This window comes from Grus americana, chromosome 2 (genome assembly GCF_028858705.1).
Source record: "Grus americana isolate bGruAme1 chromosome 2, bGruAme1.mat, whole genome shotgun sequence".
Taxonomy (NCBI): Eukaryota; Metazoa; Chordata; class Aves; order Gruiformes; family Gruidae; genus Grus; species Grus americana.
Window position 1 is genome coordinate 76,059,626 of NC_072853.1, and position 20,729 is coordinate 76,080,354.

Below are 20,729 nucleotides of genomic sequence, written 5' to 3' on the forward strand. Positions count from 1 at the left end.
TGGCAACTGACTGCCTGACTATTATAGTTATTCTTTAACTATAACAGTTCATAGTCTTTTCCTCTAAGGAAGTAATTTCTAGGCTAGACCTTTTCCCATCATCTGCAGTAAGTGAAAGCTCATTTCTGCTGGGTGATAAACTGCCGTGTAAAGCGATGCTCTGCTAGCTGCTTGGCTCCCGGCAGCTGTGCCTCCAGCTGCTCCCTCTCCGCAGGCCCTGGCAGTTCTGCAAAGAGCCCCTCCGCTCTCAGCCGGCTGCTCCCGACCCGGCACAGCCACATGCGCGAATCCCACAGCTTGGTGAACAGGCTTCAGGACTTCTCCTGCAGTGCTTTAATGTTGAGAACTATCCACAGCCAGCAGCTGAACCAAACTGAATGGGGAACTGGACACAGACCTTCCAGGAGGCAGGGAAATTGTGGGGTTTGTTCTGCCTCCTATGCTTCTACAGTCTGCAGCACAAAATCTTGTGACTCCCTGCCCCAAGCTAGCTAAGCATAACTCCTAACCTTGCACCCGCTGCTGGACATTAGTTATTGCCTTAGGCTGGGATAGCCATTTACCCAGATACATTTCACAAAGCTACAAATAAATTACAAAACTATAAATATTATTGTTATAGCTGCAAACTTTTCCCTAGTTTGTAAAGTCCATTTCTCAGCAATGCCTCTCAAGCCTAGTAACACAATGTACAAAAATATATTTAGGGTATGTCTGTTGGGGTTTTCTGTTTGCCTCCCCCTTGCCCCACTGGATGGCAAAAGAACCCTTCTCTGGTGGGGTTTGGTTTGGGTCCAGCCATCAGGTTCAGGATGCAAAGGGACTGAATTAAGGATCCTTCTTCTGTCTAGGTGTTTATCTTTTTTTTTTTTTTTAAACATAGAGTGCCTAGGTGTACAAGAGACAAAAATACAAGTCCTTCACAAGCAGCTGAAATCCTTGTCCCACTGACATGACAGGTGAAACCTCTGACTGCTGGTGGGCTCAGCCTGGCCACTTCAGCTCATCAAAGCACCCACGAGCTCAGGAATTCAAAATCCTTTTGCTTATTTTTGCACCTTTCTCTCATCAAAACTGGAAGCTCTGATAACGAATCTACCCAAGGCATCCTTTCAGCTACATGCTGCAGCTTTGCTTTTATGATGGTGTTAGCAGGATCTTTCATCGCCCGCCTCCCTGGAGCGTCCTCTTCATGCCCACGCATTTCATTCCCATTTGAAGTAAAAAGTAAAAGCTGTTTGGCTTTGCTTAGAGCATAGCTGGGGATTACAAACACAGATATCATTAATAAAATAAAACCAACCTGTTCTCTTTTCCAGGAGGCAGTGACAGTCTACTTGTTTCCCCACCTTGGGAAGAGAGTTCACCCCTCCTCTCAGAGCTGCTTATGGGGATGATCAGCCCCGTGTTCCCAGAGAGCAGTGACAGAGGTCTCCCAGCGGAGAGGTGCTGGATACGAACGTATTAAAGCCTAATTCTGCAATAAGACCTTGGGGAATTTTTGTTTTGGTTTTGTTTTGTTTCCCTGCTAATTCCTCTCTTCCCTTTCTCAATCATTAGTCCTTTCCAAGCCTTAATCCAATAATTGAAATGTTATTAAGACTTTTATTGGATGTTTTCTTGTTACACATTGTCACAAGACTGTTGAAGAAATCATGTTCATCAAAATTTCCTTTTCTGAGTTTTCCACAGCCTGTTTTTTGATCATAATGTTGCTGAACTGCCTACTGCAGAACCACTGATTTCAGCTTCCATGACAAAATTTAAACAAGGGAGGAGTTCCTATCTGTTTTGTTGGTTCCACTGTTGGACTCTATTCTTCCCTTGAAAAGCCTCCATTTAGGAATATGGCATTTGAATTCTGGGGTTCAGTTATGAGTTGACCTCAAATGCCCAAAGATGCCAACAATGAATCTGATAGTCTGACTTGCATGCACTAACACAGATACCCAAATCCTCATTTGGGCACTCAAGAATCACAGAGCAATTTGGGTTGGAAGGGACCTCAAAGACCATCTAGTTCCAACCCCCCTGCCATGGGCAGGGACACCCTCCACTAGACCACGTTGCCCAAAGCCCCATCCAGCCTGGCCTTGAACACTTCCAGGGAGGGGGCCTCCACAACCTCTCTGGGCAACCTGTTCCAGTGCCTCACCACCCTCACAGTGAAGAATTTCTTTCTAATATCTAATCTAAATCTCCCCTCCTTCAGCTTACAGCCATTACCCCTTGTCCTATCGCTCCATGCCCTTGTAAACAGTCCCTCTCCCACTTTCCTGTAGGCCCCTTCAGGTACTGGAAGGCTGCTGGAAGGTCTCCCTGGAGCCTTCTCTTCTCCAGGTTGAACAATCCCAACTCTCTCAGCCTGTCCTCATAGCAGAGATGCTCCAGCCCCCTGATCATCTTCATGGCCCTCCTCTGGACTCACCCCAACAGCTCCATGTCTGTCTTGTGCTAGAGCCCCCAGAGCTGGATGCAGTACTGCAGGTGGGGTCTCAGGAGAAGCCACAGGCATCTGGAGCTTCCAAGTAAGTCAGGATGCAAAAAAAACCAGCCCAGAGAAAACAAAACTCTAGAATCACACAATTATATATGTATGCATAAATATATGTATTCCACAGTCTATGGACATCCATCTGAAAATTTCAGGTTTAGCCATGCTTAGTCTTTATTCATTCGGAAGGAATGAGGCATTCATACAGCAGTATGATAGCAAATGTAATTTGCAAGATCTGTATTAGACGACAGTTTGGAAGTGCAGTTGTAAGGTATAAATGAACTGTGTTTTATCGTTTCTAAGGAACCACCTTAAAACTGAAAACACAGGAGCAAGCTATTGTGGAAGTAAACTAAATTTGCAGTGACACTCTTGGCGAATGTCGTTCCTTTTCCAAGGGGTTAAAAATGCCACACCTCAAGTTACACAAGTTTTCTCCTATGCTGTGACATTAAAATCTCACAGAAGGGGGAAGGCTATACCTGCACTGGGGTGCAGGCCTACCTGTTGTTTAAGGCACGCCGTGAGCTTGGCAGCGGTTCAGCTGGGATTGGGCAACCTGACATACAGAGAAGGGTTTCGGTAGCCACGAGCCGAGGCTGCGGTGGGGGAGGGCATGAAAACCTCCAGTTTGCGGCACGCACAGAGGTCAGTAGTTGGGAGCCCACCATGCTCCCGCATCAGGGCAGGGCCCGAGGTTATCTTCTGCGTCTGCAAGAACGAGGACAAGCAGAGGGCTGCTCGCACCGAGCACCCTGAGAAACCTCCACAGAAGCAATGACTTAGGCCGCAGAGGCTGCTGCAAGCCCCGCGGCCGGTTACTCTTATGCACACCTACAGGGTGTGCTCCAGCAGGCCCTTCCTTCACACCCATCGGGGTGCTGTGGCACATCACGTGCAAAGTACACGTGAACGATCGAAATGTCATTCTCTGGCCTTTCATTTCCCCTTGGGAGCTGCAAGAAAGCTGCAGACAGCTTTCAAAATATGTTTTGAGTGAAAGTCTGCAAAGATGTCCACGTGCGTTTTCGGTTCAGTAGTCCTCACTGAAGTCAACGTGGCTTTTGTGACATTTAGATTTAAAACACCAACCGGCGCTGTGAAAGCATCTCCGTAGTTATCGCAGGCATTAATCTAATGCATTTTAGGAGGATTTGGACTTTCACTTCTCATCTTCCATTAAAATAAATTTTAAAAAAAGTAGGCAAATTTGTGAGTTTCTTGAATATTTCATCAGGTTACGAGTAAGTATAAAAATTAAACAAACCAATGTATTCCTTTAAATCTCTACAGACACAGTGCCTATTTACAGAAGAGATTGTGGTCAATACTCTAGAACCTTTGTGGCCTTTCTGTGACACTTGCGCCATGCCAAAAGATGGCTCTCTGCGAGACTATTGTTTTCCTCCCTTGTCATCCTTCTGTGTCGAGAGAGGACAAGGCTGGGGAAAAGGTGGGGCCCTGGCCCGCTGCCCACTCTGCTGGAGAACGGGGTTGTGCCAACGGGCTGGGCACCAGCTGCTGTGGGGACAGATCTTGCCACGAGGGCAGAAGAAGAACCAAGCGCGGCCCCTTGCATCACAGTTTGCTTTCTGGGCTGTCCCTGAAGCAAGGCAGCAGCACACCACGCTGTGTAGCAAATTCACAGGAAGCTTTGTAATCTGGTTGTTCTAGTCTGCTACTGTCAACGGAAGGAAATTAGTTTTCTTTATTTATAAGTCAGAGGTGCTCCATATTTATCTTTCCAGAGGAATTCTAAGGAGCTACTTCGTATTCTTAATGCCCTGAACCAGAGGCAATTTCTGCACTGTACATTTTCTGGATACCTGCAGATGACTCACCTGAAGAAAGGGAGTGTTATTTCACTTTAATTATGTCATAATTCATACCACTCCCCTAGACTGAGATTGCAGGGTGAGGAGAGCTCGCAAGCCAGGAGAAGACAGAGAAATGAAAAGGTTCCAAAGGTTCGTCAACCACCTCAGGTCAGGTACAGGGCATTTAAAGCATGTGAGAGACTTTTTCCTTCATGTTGTCCTTTAGGGGCCAGCAAACAGCAGGTTCCTGTGAAGGCTCAATGCAGCACCAGTACAAGTGGCTAGAGATAGGAGAAGATGTCATTAACCTCATGTTCAAGAGGAAGAAGGGAGGAAATGAGAGCAGAAGAGTTGTGTAAAATGCCCAGTCATTATTGCCCATGTTTGCAAGTGATGTGAAAGACTTAGAAAAACCAGTTGGAGCCAGTAGAAAACCTCTCATTACTTTCAGTAGGCTTTGGATCAGTCCAGTGATGTTCTCCAGATAATCCATACTTCCTCCACCCCTCTTTGCTGGCCAGTGTATCCGATCCCTTCCTTTTTAATTCAAGGAGAGTTTTTCTTGTTTCTAATTATGTGTTGCTTACAGGAGCAGGGTGAGGAAAGTGACGGCAACCCTTTCTAAAGAGAGAAGCATTACTCCGTCTTGTCTCTGCCTGACTGCGTCTGCCCAATGACACTGTGGTGAACCAACCATGTACTTCGTCTCAGCCCAAGTTCTTCTGGATTAGTACCACAGGATATCTTTGGAAGACCTCCATTCCTCTTTCTTTGCTGTACCCAACTAACTCATATTTTCTGGAAAAGGAGATAAGCAGCAGGAAAGGTCTCAAGGTATGTTACTGAAAAGAGAGAATTCCTGTCTTGTCACTTATTGATATCAAGGTGTAAAGCTTCTGAAATGTATGAAGGGAGAGGTAAGAAATCTTTGCTGGCCTCAGAAGGGTAGGTGGTGGGGAAGCCACCCTCCACATCAGTGATCATGTCATGACATGGTGGTGGCTAGAAAAAAATTATTGTGCATTATGTCAATCCAAATATGTCCAGAGATAATTCCTCATGGTAAGTTATTTCATTATTCACCTCCTCATATTTGTAACCTGGGTCTGAATTATATATAAGACTTTATGTACGTCAGTCTTCAGACTTCATCTGCCTTCTTCAGATGCTTTCCTGACAATAGCATCCATTGATGTTCTATCCTTCAGGGGTATGAGTCTCATATTAATATAATTCAGTGATTTCAGCAGGTTCATGAGGTCTACATTTGGAGTGGGAATGAATAAAAAGGTAGGTCTTTGGGAGTGCAGGTATTAATTTAACAGCACACAGTGATTCAAGTCCCTGGTCAGTTTATGAAGAATTCTAGAGATGATATGTCAAAGAGTCTTATTTTTTCCAAAGAATCAAAGAATATAAGTTAAGAGTAATATTGGTGAGCTTTCACATGCACGTACAACCGTGCACCTTAAGGTGTTGTTCAACTAAGGCAACCACGAATGAAGTAACTCAATAGAAAAAGGAGCAGCACCAAGCCTGCTATTTTTAATTTTTGCATAAGTGCATATGTATTTGTCTTTATAGCATATTAATTTTGATTTAAATACAGAAATGAGTTCTGTTTTTATTTATGTCACTATCAATCAGGATAACTGCTTTAAATGAAAGGTGCATCAGATGATGCAAGTGTGAAGTGAGAATTACATAAGTGACTATGAAATTCTACAAAATTTCTGTTGTTATTTATCCATCTCGAAACTTGAAAATGAAACCCTCCCTCCTAACCATGGGAACTTTCTAAATTTCAGTGAAAGACTACTGAAAAAATCTATTTTAAAAAATCTGTTTAAAAGTGGTAGAAATTTTAACCGAGTCTGTGAGCTAAAATACAGTTGTGGACGATGTTAAAAAAACTTATCTCAGACAGTGTTAAATATTTATAGAGAGGACTGTGAGTGGATATAATTCTTCCGATTATAGCTTGGCTATATTATATACATGAAAATAGAAATAGCCTTCTTGAAATAGAAACCCTGGTACTGAGTATTCAGTACAGACACAGCCCACTTGATAATTGTTTTCTAAGGGCATTTGGTCACTGCAGGGACTAACTTACCTCAGGAGTGACTTCAGCAGTTATTAGCTGAAGCCCCACATGAAAGCCAGTGTTTCAAACGCGGCAGGCACTCCTCGCTGCCATTGCTCGCAGCACCAACCGTGCGTGCTGGGAGGAGATCTGGGTACAATGCATGGGAGAGGCACAGGCTGGCTGCAACGCTGCAGCCACGTGGTGCTGTGTACGCAGTGTGCTGCGTAAGGAGAACTGGGAACGTGCCATGTCCATAGCTTAGAGAGAGAGAGAGAGAGAGCAAGCTTTCTGTCTGCTTCATCGCTGCACTACAGCATGCATGGAGCGTCCCTTCTGCTGCCTCCTTGTCAGTCCTGCCCAGCTTTACAAAAGCCTGGCCTGCCTGTACCCGAATGACTGGAAAAGCATCATGCCAAAGTAAAGTGCTCTGCTATGACTTCACGCCACGTTTAAATGAACTGTTTTCAGATCCATGGAAAGTTAGTTATGCAGAAGGCTCATTAAGTTTCCCTTTCTGCTAGTTCTGCTGGGCTGAGCAATCCAAGCGCTCTACTTTTCTGCCATGAAAACACTGAGATAGAGGGTAATTTTAAGCCTGGAACAACATGTCTTAATTACAGAAAGCAGTAAGGATGAAGGGGCTTTTAGTGGCAGCAGCACTTGGGAGGCAGTGAGTCGCTTCTCTGAAGTGCTGTTTTGACAACCTCAGGCTCTCCTTGGTGCGGAAAAGAGCAGAAACCTCAAAATGAGGAATGGCTGCAGCTGGGTCACCCTGACCAGCACACTGAGCGGGACTGCCCAGTTCAGTACAATGAAGATACATTTACATAAATTAGCTAATGTTTTCATTCAAATTTGGTTTGTAACCTGGTCAAGGCTGCCCAGATGCTTTTTTTCAGTCATATAATATGATGTAGTCTTAAAGACTTATATTTTCCCTGGATCATATTATTATCTTCTCTGACACTATTCTCAGATGCATACTGAGTCATGCAACTGATTTTGGGAAGCATCTTACATTAGCATCTTGCCTAGGAAGGTTCTCACCACAGCTGAGCCCAAGAACATGAGCTCTGACCCAGCGGGTGAGGCCAGTCGTTTGTCCAGCTAAATATCTTTTCATGAATGTCAGTTTAATTCTAGACTAGGCTTGGGGTTTCAAATCCTGAATAAAAGTTCACATAAGAGGAATGGTAGAAAAGAGAGGAAATAGAAGGCTATTTATCCAAAATATATAGAACGCAATGTTAGGGTAAAGCAACAGACTATTAAACTGTTGGGGAAAAAAAGAGGAAGAATGGAAGAATAAGCACATAATCAATACTCAGCTTAAAAAAAAAAATCCCCAAAGGTCTACAGTTCTTAGATTCAAAACTGTCAGCATATTATAGAGACATACCAGCTTCAGTCTGCGTTATGCTGATGTCTGCCATGTCCACTTTTAGCCACATTTAAAATAACCCGATTTTAATTTCCTGATGGTTACGTCATTCACAGAAATTCCTCTTATTCTATTCACATTGTGGTTTTAAACCATTTCCCCATCTCTGTTCACGTACATCACGTTCTTCACCCTGCATGCGTGCTCCGAAATACTCTCTAAGGCAACAGGACCCTCCCTTTCCAGAATATTTTTGCCCAGCATAACAGTGCTCGATCTGCCCTGCGGCTCCCGAGCGCCAGCGTTGGGCCGGTGCTGCATCACGCACCTGCTTGTGTGCCGCACTGCCCTCCCTCTCCCCAGCACCCCACTTTCCAGACCACACCGAGGTTTGAAGGCAGGAGTGGACAGTTAAGCGGGGCTTTCCTCAACAGCCTTTTCCATGCAGAGGCTGGGAAAGAGTCTCTAGCTTTCTCCATCACACTGCCAATTCCTTTTTCTAGGTGTCTAAAGGTCAAATACCCTCCAAAAGCTTCAGCGACTTCAGTAAGTTTTAGGAGATAAAAGAACATTTGATAACGTTGTTTTAGTCTTGTATGGACCAGCAGTGACTTGCTATTTGTTCAAAACTACTCATTGTTTTTATTCATTATTTTGACATATTCCTCTAAAATTGTTATCATTGCTCACAGTTATTTCAGGTTCCTAATAAAAACAATAGGACCTGGAGGGCTAAACCCCAAATCAACTTTGTGAAGAAGGGTGGGTCTGTGACTCAAGAAGATGGTCTAGCAAGCCCTGAAAATCTCATTTCCCTTCTTTTTCTTCTTCTTTTTTTCTGTGGATAGCAAAAGAAAATAATTTTATGAGCTTGGGGCTACATAGCTCCAATTGCTATAATTACATAGCCAGGAATTTTGCAATTTTACAGTAAATCAGCTCTCTTACAGGGACTAATGCTTAAATTGCAATTTCTAGATTGCTTAGAATGGGAAAAGGATTTATGTGGTTAAAAATGCGTGTTTGCTATTAACTAAACCTAACCACATTAACTAACTTCTATTCACAATCTTTTCCTGCTATAAAGTCAGGGTTGTTGTATTTTTGCCTTGGTTTTTAAGCTCAAACATGTTTTCCATTTCTAGGACGGCCCTCAAACACCTAAATTGTAGGAAGAGAAATGTGCTAGACTAGAGAAAAGGCTTGGTTAAGTGGTGCATGTTAGCTAATGCTGAGCTAATTTTAACCTCTTTTTGACACACCAGAAACAAATTCTTTGGCATTAGGCTTGTCCTACTAGATTCCTTACGCGTTCAGTTAAGTTTATACTACAAACTCAAATTCCTGAAACACTGCAGGCCAGTTTTAGCAGTAGAGGAATGTAACCTTAAAGGTTTGATTCAGTAATATTACTAGCAGCGAAGGTGAGGAAAAATAGGAATAATGTTTTGACAACTGTATAAGAGCGGAAATGTGAAATTGCACTGGTGATTATTTTTTTTTTTAAAGGCCTAAACTATTTTACAGCAAGGATTTTGTCATCTAAATGACTTAATACTAGAAAATATATTGAGGAGGACATCTAAATGGAGATGAAGCTACAGAGACAAGAAAGGGTTAAAAAGCTAGTCCTAGGGGGGACTGAATGTGCTCAGTCTCATGGACATTTTTATGAGATTGGCAAATGCTCATGCAGCCCCTCTCCGAACTAATGCCCTTTGCCTAAAAAATGAGCATAGCACCCTGATTGTGGGGATTACAATGCACACTAGAAATGCCCCCTTTGCCCTTTTTTTTGAGAGCCGGGCCCAGTGCCAAGGAGCCTGGAGAAAGGCAGATTCCCATGTTGTATCGCAGAGTGTGCTCCTCGCATTTCACTCGGCTTTTCCATCAGCAAAATGGGACTGAAAAACTGGGGCTGTGGGCAGTCAGTGCTGTTGCTCCTAGCGCTCCAGAGGTGTATTAAGATGAGGATTTTGGTGATTAATAGCCTTTTGCTGCGCTACATAAAACAAAGCGAACATAATAATCAAATACTGGTTTGTTGTTTCATGCTTTACACCTCCACTTTGGTGTATCACAGTAGAGTAGAAGCCGGAGCTGAGGCAAGGGAAGTTTGTTCAGGTTCTTAAAATAACCAGAGTGGTGTAGTTTGCTAATGATGTGGACACGGGAAGATTTGGGGGGTTTTGTAGAGGTTTTGTGCCCATGCAGCTTTAGCATCTATTCAAGGATAGGGAAGAGTTTGTTTAGATTTAGGAACAAGAAAGCGAGATGAAAAATGATGGAATAGATGATGAACACAGCTATGAAATCAAGTGGTTGTGATTTAATAGATGACCATTCATTCCTGGAGCTATGGTAACTGACAGCATGCAGTCTCTGAACCAATCTACTTGCAAAATAAAGCATGTCAGCTAGCCTATTTATTTTCATAAGGACACAAATCAGGAACATGCATGTGGCTCATTACCGTGGCATGCGGCTCAGATGACCAGGGTAATTACTGAACTGTGGTGACTCAGTCAACTTCTACCCATGGTAACAGGGAAATCAGAGATCAATCTTTTGCCTCTGCAAATCCGTATTTCTGTTTCTCTACTGAGGGCTAGGACAGCCAGCTGCCTCTTTTGCCCTCAGGCTGTCTGTATGTCAGGGATGGAGGAATGGAAAGCAACATTCTTGACTCACTGCTGAGGAGATGGGAATTAAGGGGAGAACTCAGGCTGTCAAAGTGAGAAAAGACAAAAGTAAGGATGACTATACTACAATAAGTGTTCTGCTATACATTGGGGTAAATGCATAGAAACAGGTATTTTGATCATAATGCAAAAGCCTTGGTACAGGACAAAGGTGGGTGTTGATGGTAATCTTCCATTCACGTAGTACAGAAAAGATGAATGTGTCCTTTTCCTTTCCATTACTGGCAAATTAATCCAATGTCTGAATATTTCCAAATATTTACAATCTGCCTGGGATGGGAGTTTCTTGCAGATAGCAATGCCATCACTCGCACGCAGCTTCTGACCCAGATTTGCCAAGTCTTGCTTGCTAAGCAAGAAACCCTCACTTTCAGGGCCGGAGAGGCTGATTGCATTTACTCCGGTCACTGAGCTGGGCAAGACACTTTCCAATGGGCAGAATATGCAGCGAAATGAGCTCAAACCTGACGGGAGGGGAGGGTTTGGCAAAAGGGGTCACCATTAATCAGAATCTGTGGGACTGTCGCCAAGGCAGCCAGGTGAATAGGCAAGGCTGGCAACATCTCCCCTTTTGCTCGCAGCCCCCCGCCTGAGTTTCTCACCATCACTTTACTCAGCCCGCTCGCTCCTGCCTCCTGGTCCCTGTGTTGATCAGTCTGTAACCTCTGCCACTCTCCCACCTTGGCCAGGAAATTTAGGTGAAGCAAACAGAGAGAGTTGGAGGGAGCAGAGAAACCCCTGAACCGCCCGAGAGAGGCCAGGGCGCCCAACGCTGGGCACATCCCAGAGCAGGCACATGCTGCAGTAACATAAGCCAGACTCCCCCGCCTCTGGCTTGGTTCTCCTTTCACACGCAAGCCTAACAGTTGTTCTCCTGGGGGAAACGGCGCAAGGGGACTATTTCTGAAACAGCACACTCAGATTTTAACATGCCACCTGCATTGCCGCGAAGGCCGTGCCGGCGGGCCCTTTGCACCGCTCGGGGTGCGAGCCGTGCCCGGGGTGCAGGGCTGAGGGTGCAGCGGGCCCCACGCTGCCTTCCCTGATGCTGGGCTCAGACCGATGGGTTGAAACGCCCCGGGAGAAGCCTGCCTTGCTCTGCCTGCCCCATCGCGGCTCTACAGCCCCTCTCTTGACCGAAACCGCTACTAATTTTAAGAGTTGTTTGCACAGCCTCCGGAAAAATAAAGAAATCTGTAAGAATAAAGGTAACAAGAAGCAAGCCTTACGCCGCAACGTTAGGTGCTGGGCAGCGCGTGAGGCTCACGAAAAGCCTTCGTTCCCCGCGGGGCTCGACCTCGGCGAACAGCCGCCTGGCAAGGTTTTCTTTGCCAAGTTTATGGCAAAGGAGGTGTAGGAGGGTTTTCTAAGCTGGTGCCGGCGCTAGGGTCTGTCGCTTCTCCCTCCCGCGGATTTCCCCATCCCTTCCTCTCGCCCGCCGCGGCGTGGGCGGCCGCCCCGGCAGCGCCCGCGGGGGCAGCCGCCGTGTTTGCATTTGTCCCGGTCGGTCACATGGAAACGGGCTTGCAGCGCCCCCGGCCCCGCCCGCCCGCACTCCCGGGCTCCCCGGGCCGCTCAGCGGGCAGCCGCCAGTCGAGCCGACCCGAGCCGCTCGCCCCAGGGGGCCGCGCCGGGAGCGCAGCCCGCCCCGCCGCCTGACCCGTGCCGTGCTGTGCCTGGTGAGGGACCCGGCCGGGCAGCCCCTTCCTCGGCGTGCGCAGCCAGCTGTCAGTGCCCGCGGCGCGGCGTTGCTTCCCTGCCGGCCCGGTAAGGCGGGCGAGGGGCAGTGAGGGGCCGCCGCGTGCCGCCTCGGCACGGCATCCCCGCCCGCAGCCCACGGCTGGGCTGGCTTGCGGCGGCACCCCGGGGCAGTGCCGCCCGGCGGCGGGGCGGGGAGCGGGGCCGGGCGGGGGAGGTGGGGGTGAGGGAGGGGGCCAGGCCGGCTCTCACGCCTCTCCTCTCTTCCCTCCCTCCCGATCCCCGCCGCCTTTCGCCGCTGCGGGACTGCGTCCGGACCAGCTCGTCCCTTGAGAAGCGGTGAGGGAGGCCCGGTCATGGAGACCCTGGTGCGCCCCGGGGCCAGCAAGCCTCCCAGCGGGTAAGCCGCCCGCCGCGACACGGGACGGACTGGCCGCCGCTCTTTCTCCGCGGGCAGGAGCGGCTCCGGGCAGCGGCAGTAGCCGCGCTGGCCGGCGGGCCTCAGTGCCTTCCCTCCCTTCTTCTCTGTCTCGGGGCGGCGAGCCGCCGAGGTCGGAGCCGGCGCACAGGTGTCGGCAGCCCGCCCCGGGCGCGCCGGGGTGGCGGCGGGCAGAGGAGAGGGGGCACGGCCGAGGAGCGGGGCGGCGGGGGCAGGGGACGGCATGGTGAGCTGGGGTGGGGAAAGGTCATGAGCGGGAAAAGGTGTCTGCTTCGCCTTTCCCCTTTGGAAGGGGCGCCCCAACTCTGCTGCCGTCGCTGCTCCTCCGCCTGCAGGACCGGAGAGGTTGGGGAGCGGGGTTTGGTTTTGGGATGTATTTCTTGCCGAGGGTCGTTTGGGCTGGCCAGGGCGCTCCGGCCCTGTGGGGCGGCAGGCAGCCGGCGCTTGCGGCTCCCGTCCCGGGCTGCGTCCCGCCGCGGCCCTGGGCGAGGAGGGAGCCGGGGCAGCGGTGGGGGGAGCCCGGGCGCTGCGGGTCTCGGGGCGGATCCGGCCGGCGGACGGGTCGGGGGAAGCCCGCGGCCGCTGGCGTCGGTTCCCGCCTGCTTGCCCGCCCGTGTGTGTGCCAATACGCTGCTGCCAAAAGCCTTTGAAAGGTTTATTCAGCCGTCCCAGCCGTGGGTCCCTCAGCCCTACCGCACAGCCGCGGCAGAGGAAGGAAAAACGCTGCCAACCTCGAATTAAAAATGCCAAAAGTGGTCTGAGGTTGGTGGGTGACCGCGGCCCCGGCCGGGCTCTGGGCAGCTGCCTGCGGCTGCCGGTGGCTGCTCCCCGTGCCTCCTGCTCTTTGGTGACAGGCAGCGCTCTCGCAGTACTAATGCTAAATAGCAGTCAGCCCTTCTGTAAACCACAGGTGGATTGGGGGTTTTTAAAGAGAGGAAACAAATACAGAATATGCCAGCAGTGAATTTATTAGTCTGTTAATTAAACAACAAGAGCAGCAGCAAGATGAAGTCCTAAGTGATCTCTTTTGTCAGAGCAGAAGCTGGGCAAGTTTTAAGAACTGTGCAGTCTGCTTGCTGCAATTTACTGCTCTACTTCACACTGTCTGCACGCACTGAAAAAGACTGTGGTTGCTTCAGCAGCTTTTTTATTTTTAGTTCTAATGTTTATGTCATAAATTAATTTTCAGATAAATACAAGACAGCTTTAAAGTACATGCTAGTGGGCTGCAGTAGTTTTGTTAGGTTTAATTTCCTGAGTTTCTGGATTTAATGGGAAGTTTGGTAGTGCCTAACTCAGAAAGTAGAACAGGGAGCGATGAGTGAAGAAAAGATGCCGTTACTAGTGCTGCAGTAATGAAACTGTATGTGTGCAATGTTCCTTTGATTTGCAGAGCATGGTTTAGCTTGCTGCTCTTTTTGTAAAGAAAATGCTTAATTCCTGTTAAAAATGACCCTGTTTGATTGTGACCTTTTAGGCTAACCTTCTGTGAAAAGCAGTAGATATCATGTACCTCCTCTCTCTGTGTTTAACTGATGTAACAGCATAGCCGCTTTCTAAAATCCTGATGAAAAGGAGATCTAGGATGCCAATTTACGTGTGTGCTTTGAAGAGTAGCCAGCATTTCTCAGATGCAGTGCTGATTAAAAATTTGTCTTGATTGCTAGGTATCGAAAGATTCATTAAAGATTTTGAATTTGAAATGAGAAAGTATGTCATTAGTGCATCTCAGAGATGAGCACTGGAGTCTGAGGGCTTTTCTGCACAAACTTGCTGAATCCTATGTAGCCAGCTTCATCTGTGTAAACCTGTCCGTGGCCAGACTCAGATTATCACGTATACGATCAGAAATTACAGTAACTGCATTAACTTCAGTTGGATTGCTCCTGACATGGCTCAAGGAGGTGAAACCAGTCATAAGGTGAAGACGTGCTTGCAATATTGTACAACAGAGTGTGTGGGTGCTAATCCACTCCTGCGGAAGCCGATGGCAACGCTGTCGTCTGCACCGACGGGGACTGCCTGTCTGTTTTATCTGAGCTGATTTCAGCCTTGAAATCCTGCTTGTTGCCTTTTCTTGCAAGTCAGAGGTTCCCAGCCTGGATGTGCCCGTGCTGTCAGCAGTGGGTTGGTTTCACTGAAGAGTATGTAATTCCCTGAGTTGGTAACATCCATACTGGCAGCCGGTGGATGTTTGGTCCCTAATCAGGTTTTACTCGTTCAATGAGGAAATCAGCTCGGGCCAGGAAGAGAGGGCATCTTCATCTGTCCTTGTTGTTTCTCATATGAATCCAGACATGAACTGCATCTGTGGAGCATGCCCAGGGAACGCCGGCTTGTAAGGCCACTGTGGCAGAAATAACTTCCTTTCACGGGAGGAGAAATGCTGTATGCATTTCCAGCTTATTGATTGGGTTAGCTTGCAGTTATGAAAGCAAGAGGTTAAAATGACTGCAACTTCACAATTTCAAATAAAATTTAGGCAAAGCTGTTTTGTCTCTATTGTAAATCATTAATGGCGACGTTACGAGTTTCCCTTGTTTAACAGTGAACAAATTCAATGTATCATTTGGTACAAGGTAGAGCAGCTCTGCTGTGTGCTTTACACAGATAAATTGCTTACGTGTGTTTTCATGGCACGGCTGCTTAAGAATTGCACATTTAAAAGTAGGATACTGTTATGTTTGGTGGTGGTTTTTTAAATGGCAAAGGAAAAATGCAGTTTGTATTGGTGTTGCAGGGTATTTCCCATTTCTCAGCTTCAAGTAGACTTCAGCACTGAGAATTTTATTATTACTACTTGCTAGGCATGAGTTTTGTAAAGCTTTACCAAGTCCATGATGCTTTAATTAACATTTATTTTAGCTTGTGAAGGTGAATTTAATACAATCAATAGCAGCAGAAATTAGGATTTATTCTTCTGTGATCATGCAATGGGTGCTAGGAGAGAGAAATACACTTGTTTAAAACTTACTGCCTTGGTGTCTGCATCTACCCTTACTTCATTAGGGAGAGCAGAGCTAGGCCTCTGTCTGGGTGTCTCAAACATCTGATTGGTGCCTTTTTGACCATAATATGACGATTGACATACATTGGTCTTAAGTGGCTTAATGGGCTCAAGCCTAAAATGAGGACTTACAGGATCAGTTGTGTTCTGCTCTATTAGGAGCCTCACAAAGTGCAGAGCATCTTCCGCTGTCACTAAAAGCATTGCCATTTCCCACCGAAACCAGTGGTTCATGGGTCCTTCTCCGTGCCTTTACGCCTGAGCACAGAAAAGCTTCCTCTGGAGTTTTTGGTAAATGTGGGAAAAGCCTCTATGTTAAACAAGATGTATGAGCGCTTTCTTTAAATAGGACCTTTATTTTCTGTGCTTCACCTTCCTTCCCTATCTCACAGAGCCTTACATTACTAACAAATCTAGGGATACACTAGCACACCTACTTTGGAGGAACTTATCTGCAGGATTGAAGTCACCCTGGAAGTCAGATAAAGGCTGCAAAACATCAGTAACACTTGCTCTGTACCTGGGAGTTTGCTTTTCTGCATGCAAGTCACGCATCTCAACTTGTTGAAACCTTTTTCTATTATTTTATGCCTATTCCACATAGTTAGGTGGATTAGTTTGTGAAACTGCACATCCAGCTTTAAAAAAAATATTTTTTTATTATACTTATGTTTGGTGTATTATTTGTAAACCTTGTGTCAAAAAGCCTGGAGGGAACCGTTATCAGGAGAGCATCTATGTGAACATCTGCATAGCACTGCTTACACCATACTCTCTCACCTTCAGATGTTACAAGATTTAGGGTATACAGAAGTAACCATGTAATTAGTCATAGGATCAAAATTGGAAAACTGGGCAATTTGTGTATGTTTCCCCTGCTTTGTATTTATATGAGATTTCAGTGTAATGTGCAGAGTGCTGGATGGCAAAGGGCGATGACTGCAGTTAGCAATGTGGAGTAGCAGTGTGGTACCTGCTTTGAAGGTTGCTGCCTCAATGAGTTGCAAGACTGACACTTGTGCTTTCGGCATTATCCTTCACGCTGTGGCCCCGTTTGTATTGCACCGCTCCTGCAGAATTCAGACGGCGCTTCTTGTATGCTCACAAGGAATTTCTCTGTGATATGTTTTACTAGCACTGCAGACAGCATTAGCCCTGTCCTCTCACAAGTAGTTTGGGTCCAAAGTATTTCTTTTTGTGTCAGTGAAGATAGGTCACATTAAATAAAACTCGGGTGACAGTGACAGAAGAATTGTGCTTGCTATTGCATAAAATGAAACAAGGCAATTTTTACAGTGTTTTGTACCTCTCTATGAATATAACTGTCGACCTGATACACTGGAAGGCATGTATGGTTTCAGTCATGACTAATATCTCAGGATTGCTGAAGATAAGCAAGCTAATTGTAAGAATAAGCTAAATGGTGAGATAAACACAATGCAATCCAGTCCTGACAGCTGTACTTTCTAAATTCCAATTTCCCACTTCTGCCTTACTTTCTCCCTTTTTTTTTCCTTTTCTCTTTCTTTCAGAAATCTGTTAGTCTTGTACGACAGTAGAAGGATGAAATAAAGTCTCTTCCATTTTTGGGCTGTCTAGAATATTCAGGATTTGTTTTTTGTATTTTTTCATCTTGCTCTTTTATGCTGCTTCTGCCTCTGTTAGGTGAAATTGAGCCTTCTCTTTCCTACTGTCGCCTGACTCATTTCTTCTTTATGACCCTCCCTTGTAATTCCAGCTTCATTTTTCTACAGGTTTTGCTCCTGTAAGTTTACATCTTAGTAAAATTGCTTGTCTTTATGAAAGCACTTCGCTGCTCAGCAGGAGGTAGCACTATATTTTGATGGGACAGATTTTTACTTACCACCCCATCTGGGCAAGCTGCATCAATTACAGTGATTTTCCAGGATGCTGCACTAGATAAAGTTGGAGAAAGTGGAGGGGGTTAACTACAATTTAGAGCACTCATATGGGTGCAGTTTTAGATGATGCTGACCATTAAGGAAAGCAACTTCTTAATTATTTACTTTGAAGTCAGTTCAGTAAATACACGGCTGCTTTGTGCATAGCTAATCTTGCTAGAGAAGTGGTGTATTACTTTTTGCTGAGTAATTCAGATCACAGTACAACTATGATTATGGCCAGAATGAAGGGAATTTTTTTTTGCCTTCAAAGGAATGAGAGTTTTCTTGTATACGTGTATGTATTCTTAAACCTCTATGGTGTTGTATATAGTTGTTAAGACTCCTGTTGTCACAGACTTGAATTATTTTATAAGCATTTATGAAGGCTTTCTAGCAGTATTCTTTTGGGTTAAAGAAATACACATAGGAGACTCAGTTTTATTTATACAGGCAAAAGTGTGAATACATTTACATGACCTGCTCCGAAAGCAGCCAGGAGGCCTGTGGCAGAGTTAGGGAAGTACCTCACTGCTGCTGAATCACAATTCAGTGCCTTAACAAGTATTCCCCTGTGTCTGGCCTTCAGCTACTCTGTTAGCATCAGCAAACACTTCATTTTCTGGCAACGACTGTGTTCTGTATACTGCAGCTTTTTGTGTTGCTCCAGCATTGTGATTTCCATGAAAACTGACAGCTTTCACACTGTAATGCTGCTTCTAAGAGATTGGGGGGTCTTTAGAAATTTATTTCTCTATAGCGGGTTAAGCCAGCCTCCTGCAGTAGAAGTTGGGAATGAGAAAAGACTTAAAATCCATGTTTCCAGCTAAATTTGTGATTTAAGGATCTTTTTAAAAGTAGCTGCATTTCCAGCTAATGGAAATTACAACCCTTATTAACATATTAATCCTTTTAATGTATAGAGTGTTTCCAGAGCTGTTAGTTGCCCTGTGAGCCAGGCTACTTATCATTAAATAAGTGATGCTGGGAATAGTATATTGTTGTCATAGTTTCAGCATGAGAGTGTCAGCGATGAGCCAGGGACCTCACCCATGCCAAGGAGTGACTCACAAAGATTGCGTGGCAGGGCCGTGCTGTGATGGCGCTGACACACAACGTCTCATACCCGCTTTAGTCCCCTTGCACCCAAAACATTGTCTTTTCTGTTTCATTATTCCCCCAGCTAATAAGCTGCCTAAGAGGCTATGCATTTGTGCAGAGCCGTTGTCATAATCAGAGAAGTGGGGGGGGAAAAATGGATCAAGAATGATTTTTCTGTTTATGTTCCTTTGTTCTCACTATAGCTTCCAGACTGAGAGTGTCTACAGTATAAAAAAAATTACTTCTTACTGCTGACCCTGTAAATTCAACCTGATATTTGCATGCTAAACTGTGCTTTCTGTGTTCCTTGTGATGTGTTGTATGGAAGAGAGTTGGCAGTCTCCTCTGACAGTTCCTGTGATGAAATGTGAGTTATAAAGCTTTCTCTGGTAGTCAAAAACTGATACAACACCGATATACTATTTTTTTTTTTTTAAGGCAGTGACCATCATTAAAGCAGGTAGGAAAGGTGCAAATGAGAACTTGGTGTAAGGTGGGCCCCAGGTACTTGCAGAGGTGCAGCAGACAGATGGCATTTTCAGGTTCAGTTCTGCATTCTCCAGTGTCTTATTTTTATTAAAGGAGATTGACCTGCGTATAAGTTACAAAGTTGGTCTGTGAGTTGCTCTGCCTCTCTCTCCATGTTACTGTGGCGTATGCAAAGAGGAATGGCTTGGGATGGTCTGGTGGAGAGTCCCTCAGCAGCCAGGTAATTAGGGAACTTGCTTACAGAAAACCCACATTCAAGGACCTGCTTGGCACAGGAAGGCCTGAGGATTAAACCTGCGGTAGCTTTTACTACACCGAGTTGCCAGGACCACCAGGCAGCCTGGAGTCCTCCTTTTTACTTTGAGCAAGAAGCCAAATAAACGCAAGCCTTGCTGTTCCTGAAGCTGTCATGTTGCAATCGATGTTTCCCTAGCAAGCTCTAGCAATGACCCACAGGCTGGAAGAAAATATAGTCTTTCTGAGCCATGCTGGTTTTGTGGTGCTAAGAGTGAAAACTTCCTTTACTCAGTAAAATAAACAGATGCAAAGTCATACCACTGACGTGGGACTTGAGGAAGAAAATTACATTTTATGTTATCAGTGTTCTAAATATAGCCCTATTGTAAGGTTCAACAGCAAGTACCAATCCTGAAGTACTTAATCAGAGAAGTGTTACTTTATGTTTTCAGCGTGACTAACAATCAGTACAATTCTCTGTTTGCCATACCTGTTTTCCTTCACCGTTGTGTTGGGTTTTATTTACATTAATGCATACTGATCCGATCAACTGTTATTGATGTTTTATTGTGAAGTTGAGCCAGAAGGGTAGAGCTCAGTTACTTTTTTGGTAATCGAGTGTTAATGACTTTTTTTTCTTCTTTCTTGAAGACCACACAAATACATAGGGATTTAAAACAGGTAACATTGATGGTTGATGAGATGCTTTCTGAATTTTCAAGCATTGTTTTAATAAACATTTGTGCTACCATTCCTAGTAAGATGATATAAAACCTCTTTATATTACTGCTTTTTTGTTAATAATTTTTGATGGTTTAGTTAGACTAGAGAACAACAAAATTCAAGGGCCTGAGTACGAATGCACCATTGATGACCAGTTGCCGCCATCTCCCAGGTCTGATGATTGTCCCTGCTAGTCTGCTGGTCCCCTTTTCTCTGAAAAGGCAGTTAGGTGTTTTTGGGTGAGACTGCTGGATTTATCCTTGGTACTTGCGTTCTGTGGTGTCAGGAGATGGTGTGATGGTGACGTGAGGAGGAGTTTGTCCTCTGAGGCTGCACGAAGGTCCTCATGTTGCGGTGTACGTGAGATCCACCAGATGCAGAATCAGCTCAGTCAGAGCCGACTTCTCCAGGGACACAGAGGAAAGCTGCAAAGAGCTCTGTTTTAGATTATCTAGATGACTTTTGTTTTAAAAGCTCATCTCTTCCTTCCCGCTCTACACATCCCACAGCGGGCATTCTCCTGTGCTCGCCCCAGAGGGCTGATGAGAGCTATGGCAGCAGCTTTCTAGTGTAAGAGAAAAAAAAGTAGTGAATTCTGTTCAAGACCATTTCAAATACTAATCTTTCTTTTATTTCTGTTGTGTAGAG

The 20,729-nt window shown here is 45.7% G+C and overlaps 1 protein-coding gene across 12 annotated transcripts in view; it reads left to right on the forward strand.

Moving 5' to 3' along the window:
• The first annotated feature begins 12,080 nt into the window (after positions 1 to 12,080).
• Positions 12,081 to 20,729, forward strand: part of COBL (cordon-bleu WH2 repeat protein) — a 165,061-nt gene continuing 156,412 nt past the window's right edge. For 8 of the 12 annotated variants that reach the window (XM_054816778.1, XM_054816780.1, XM_054816779.1 and 5 more), the window contains exons 1-2: positions 12,120 to 12,253; positions 12,506 to 12,584. In XM_054816778.1, the coding sequence (XP_054672753.1) occupies positions 12,541 to 12,584 (44 nt within the window). In that variant the 5' untranslated portion in view covers positions 12,120 to 12,253; positions 12,506 to 12,540. Of the gene's footprint in view, positions 12,254 to 12,443; positions 12,585 to 20,729 lie in introns of those variants that run through there. The other 4 variants (XM_054816785.1, XM_054816791.1, XM_054816782.1 and 1 more) reach the window with 4 other exon arrangements.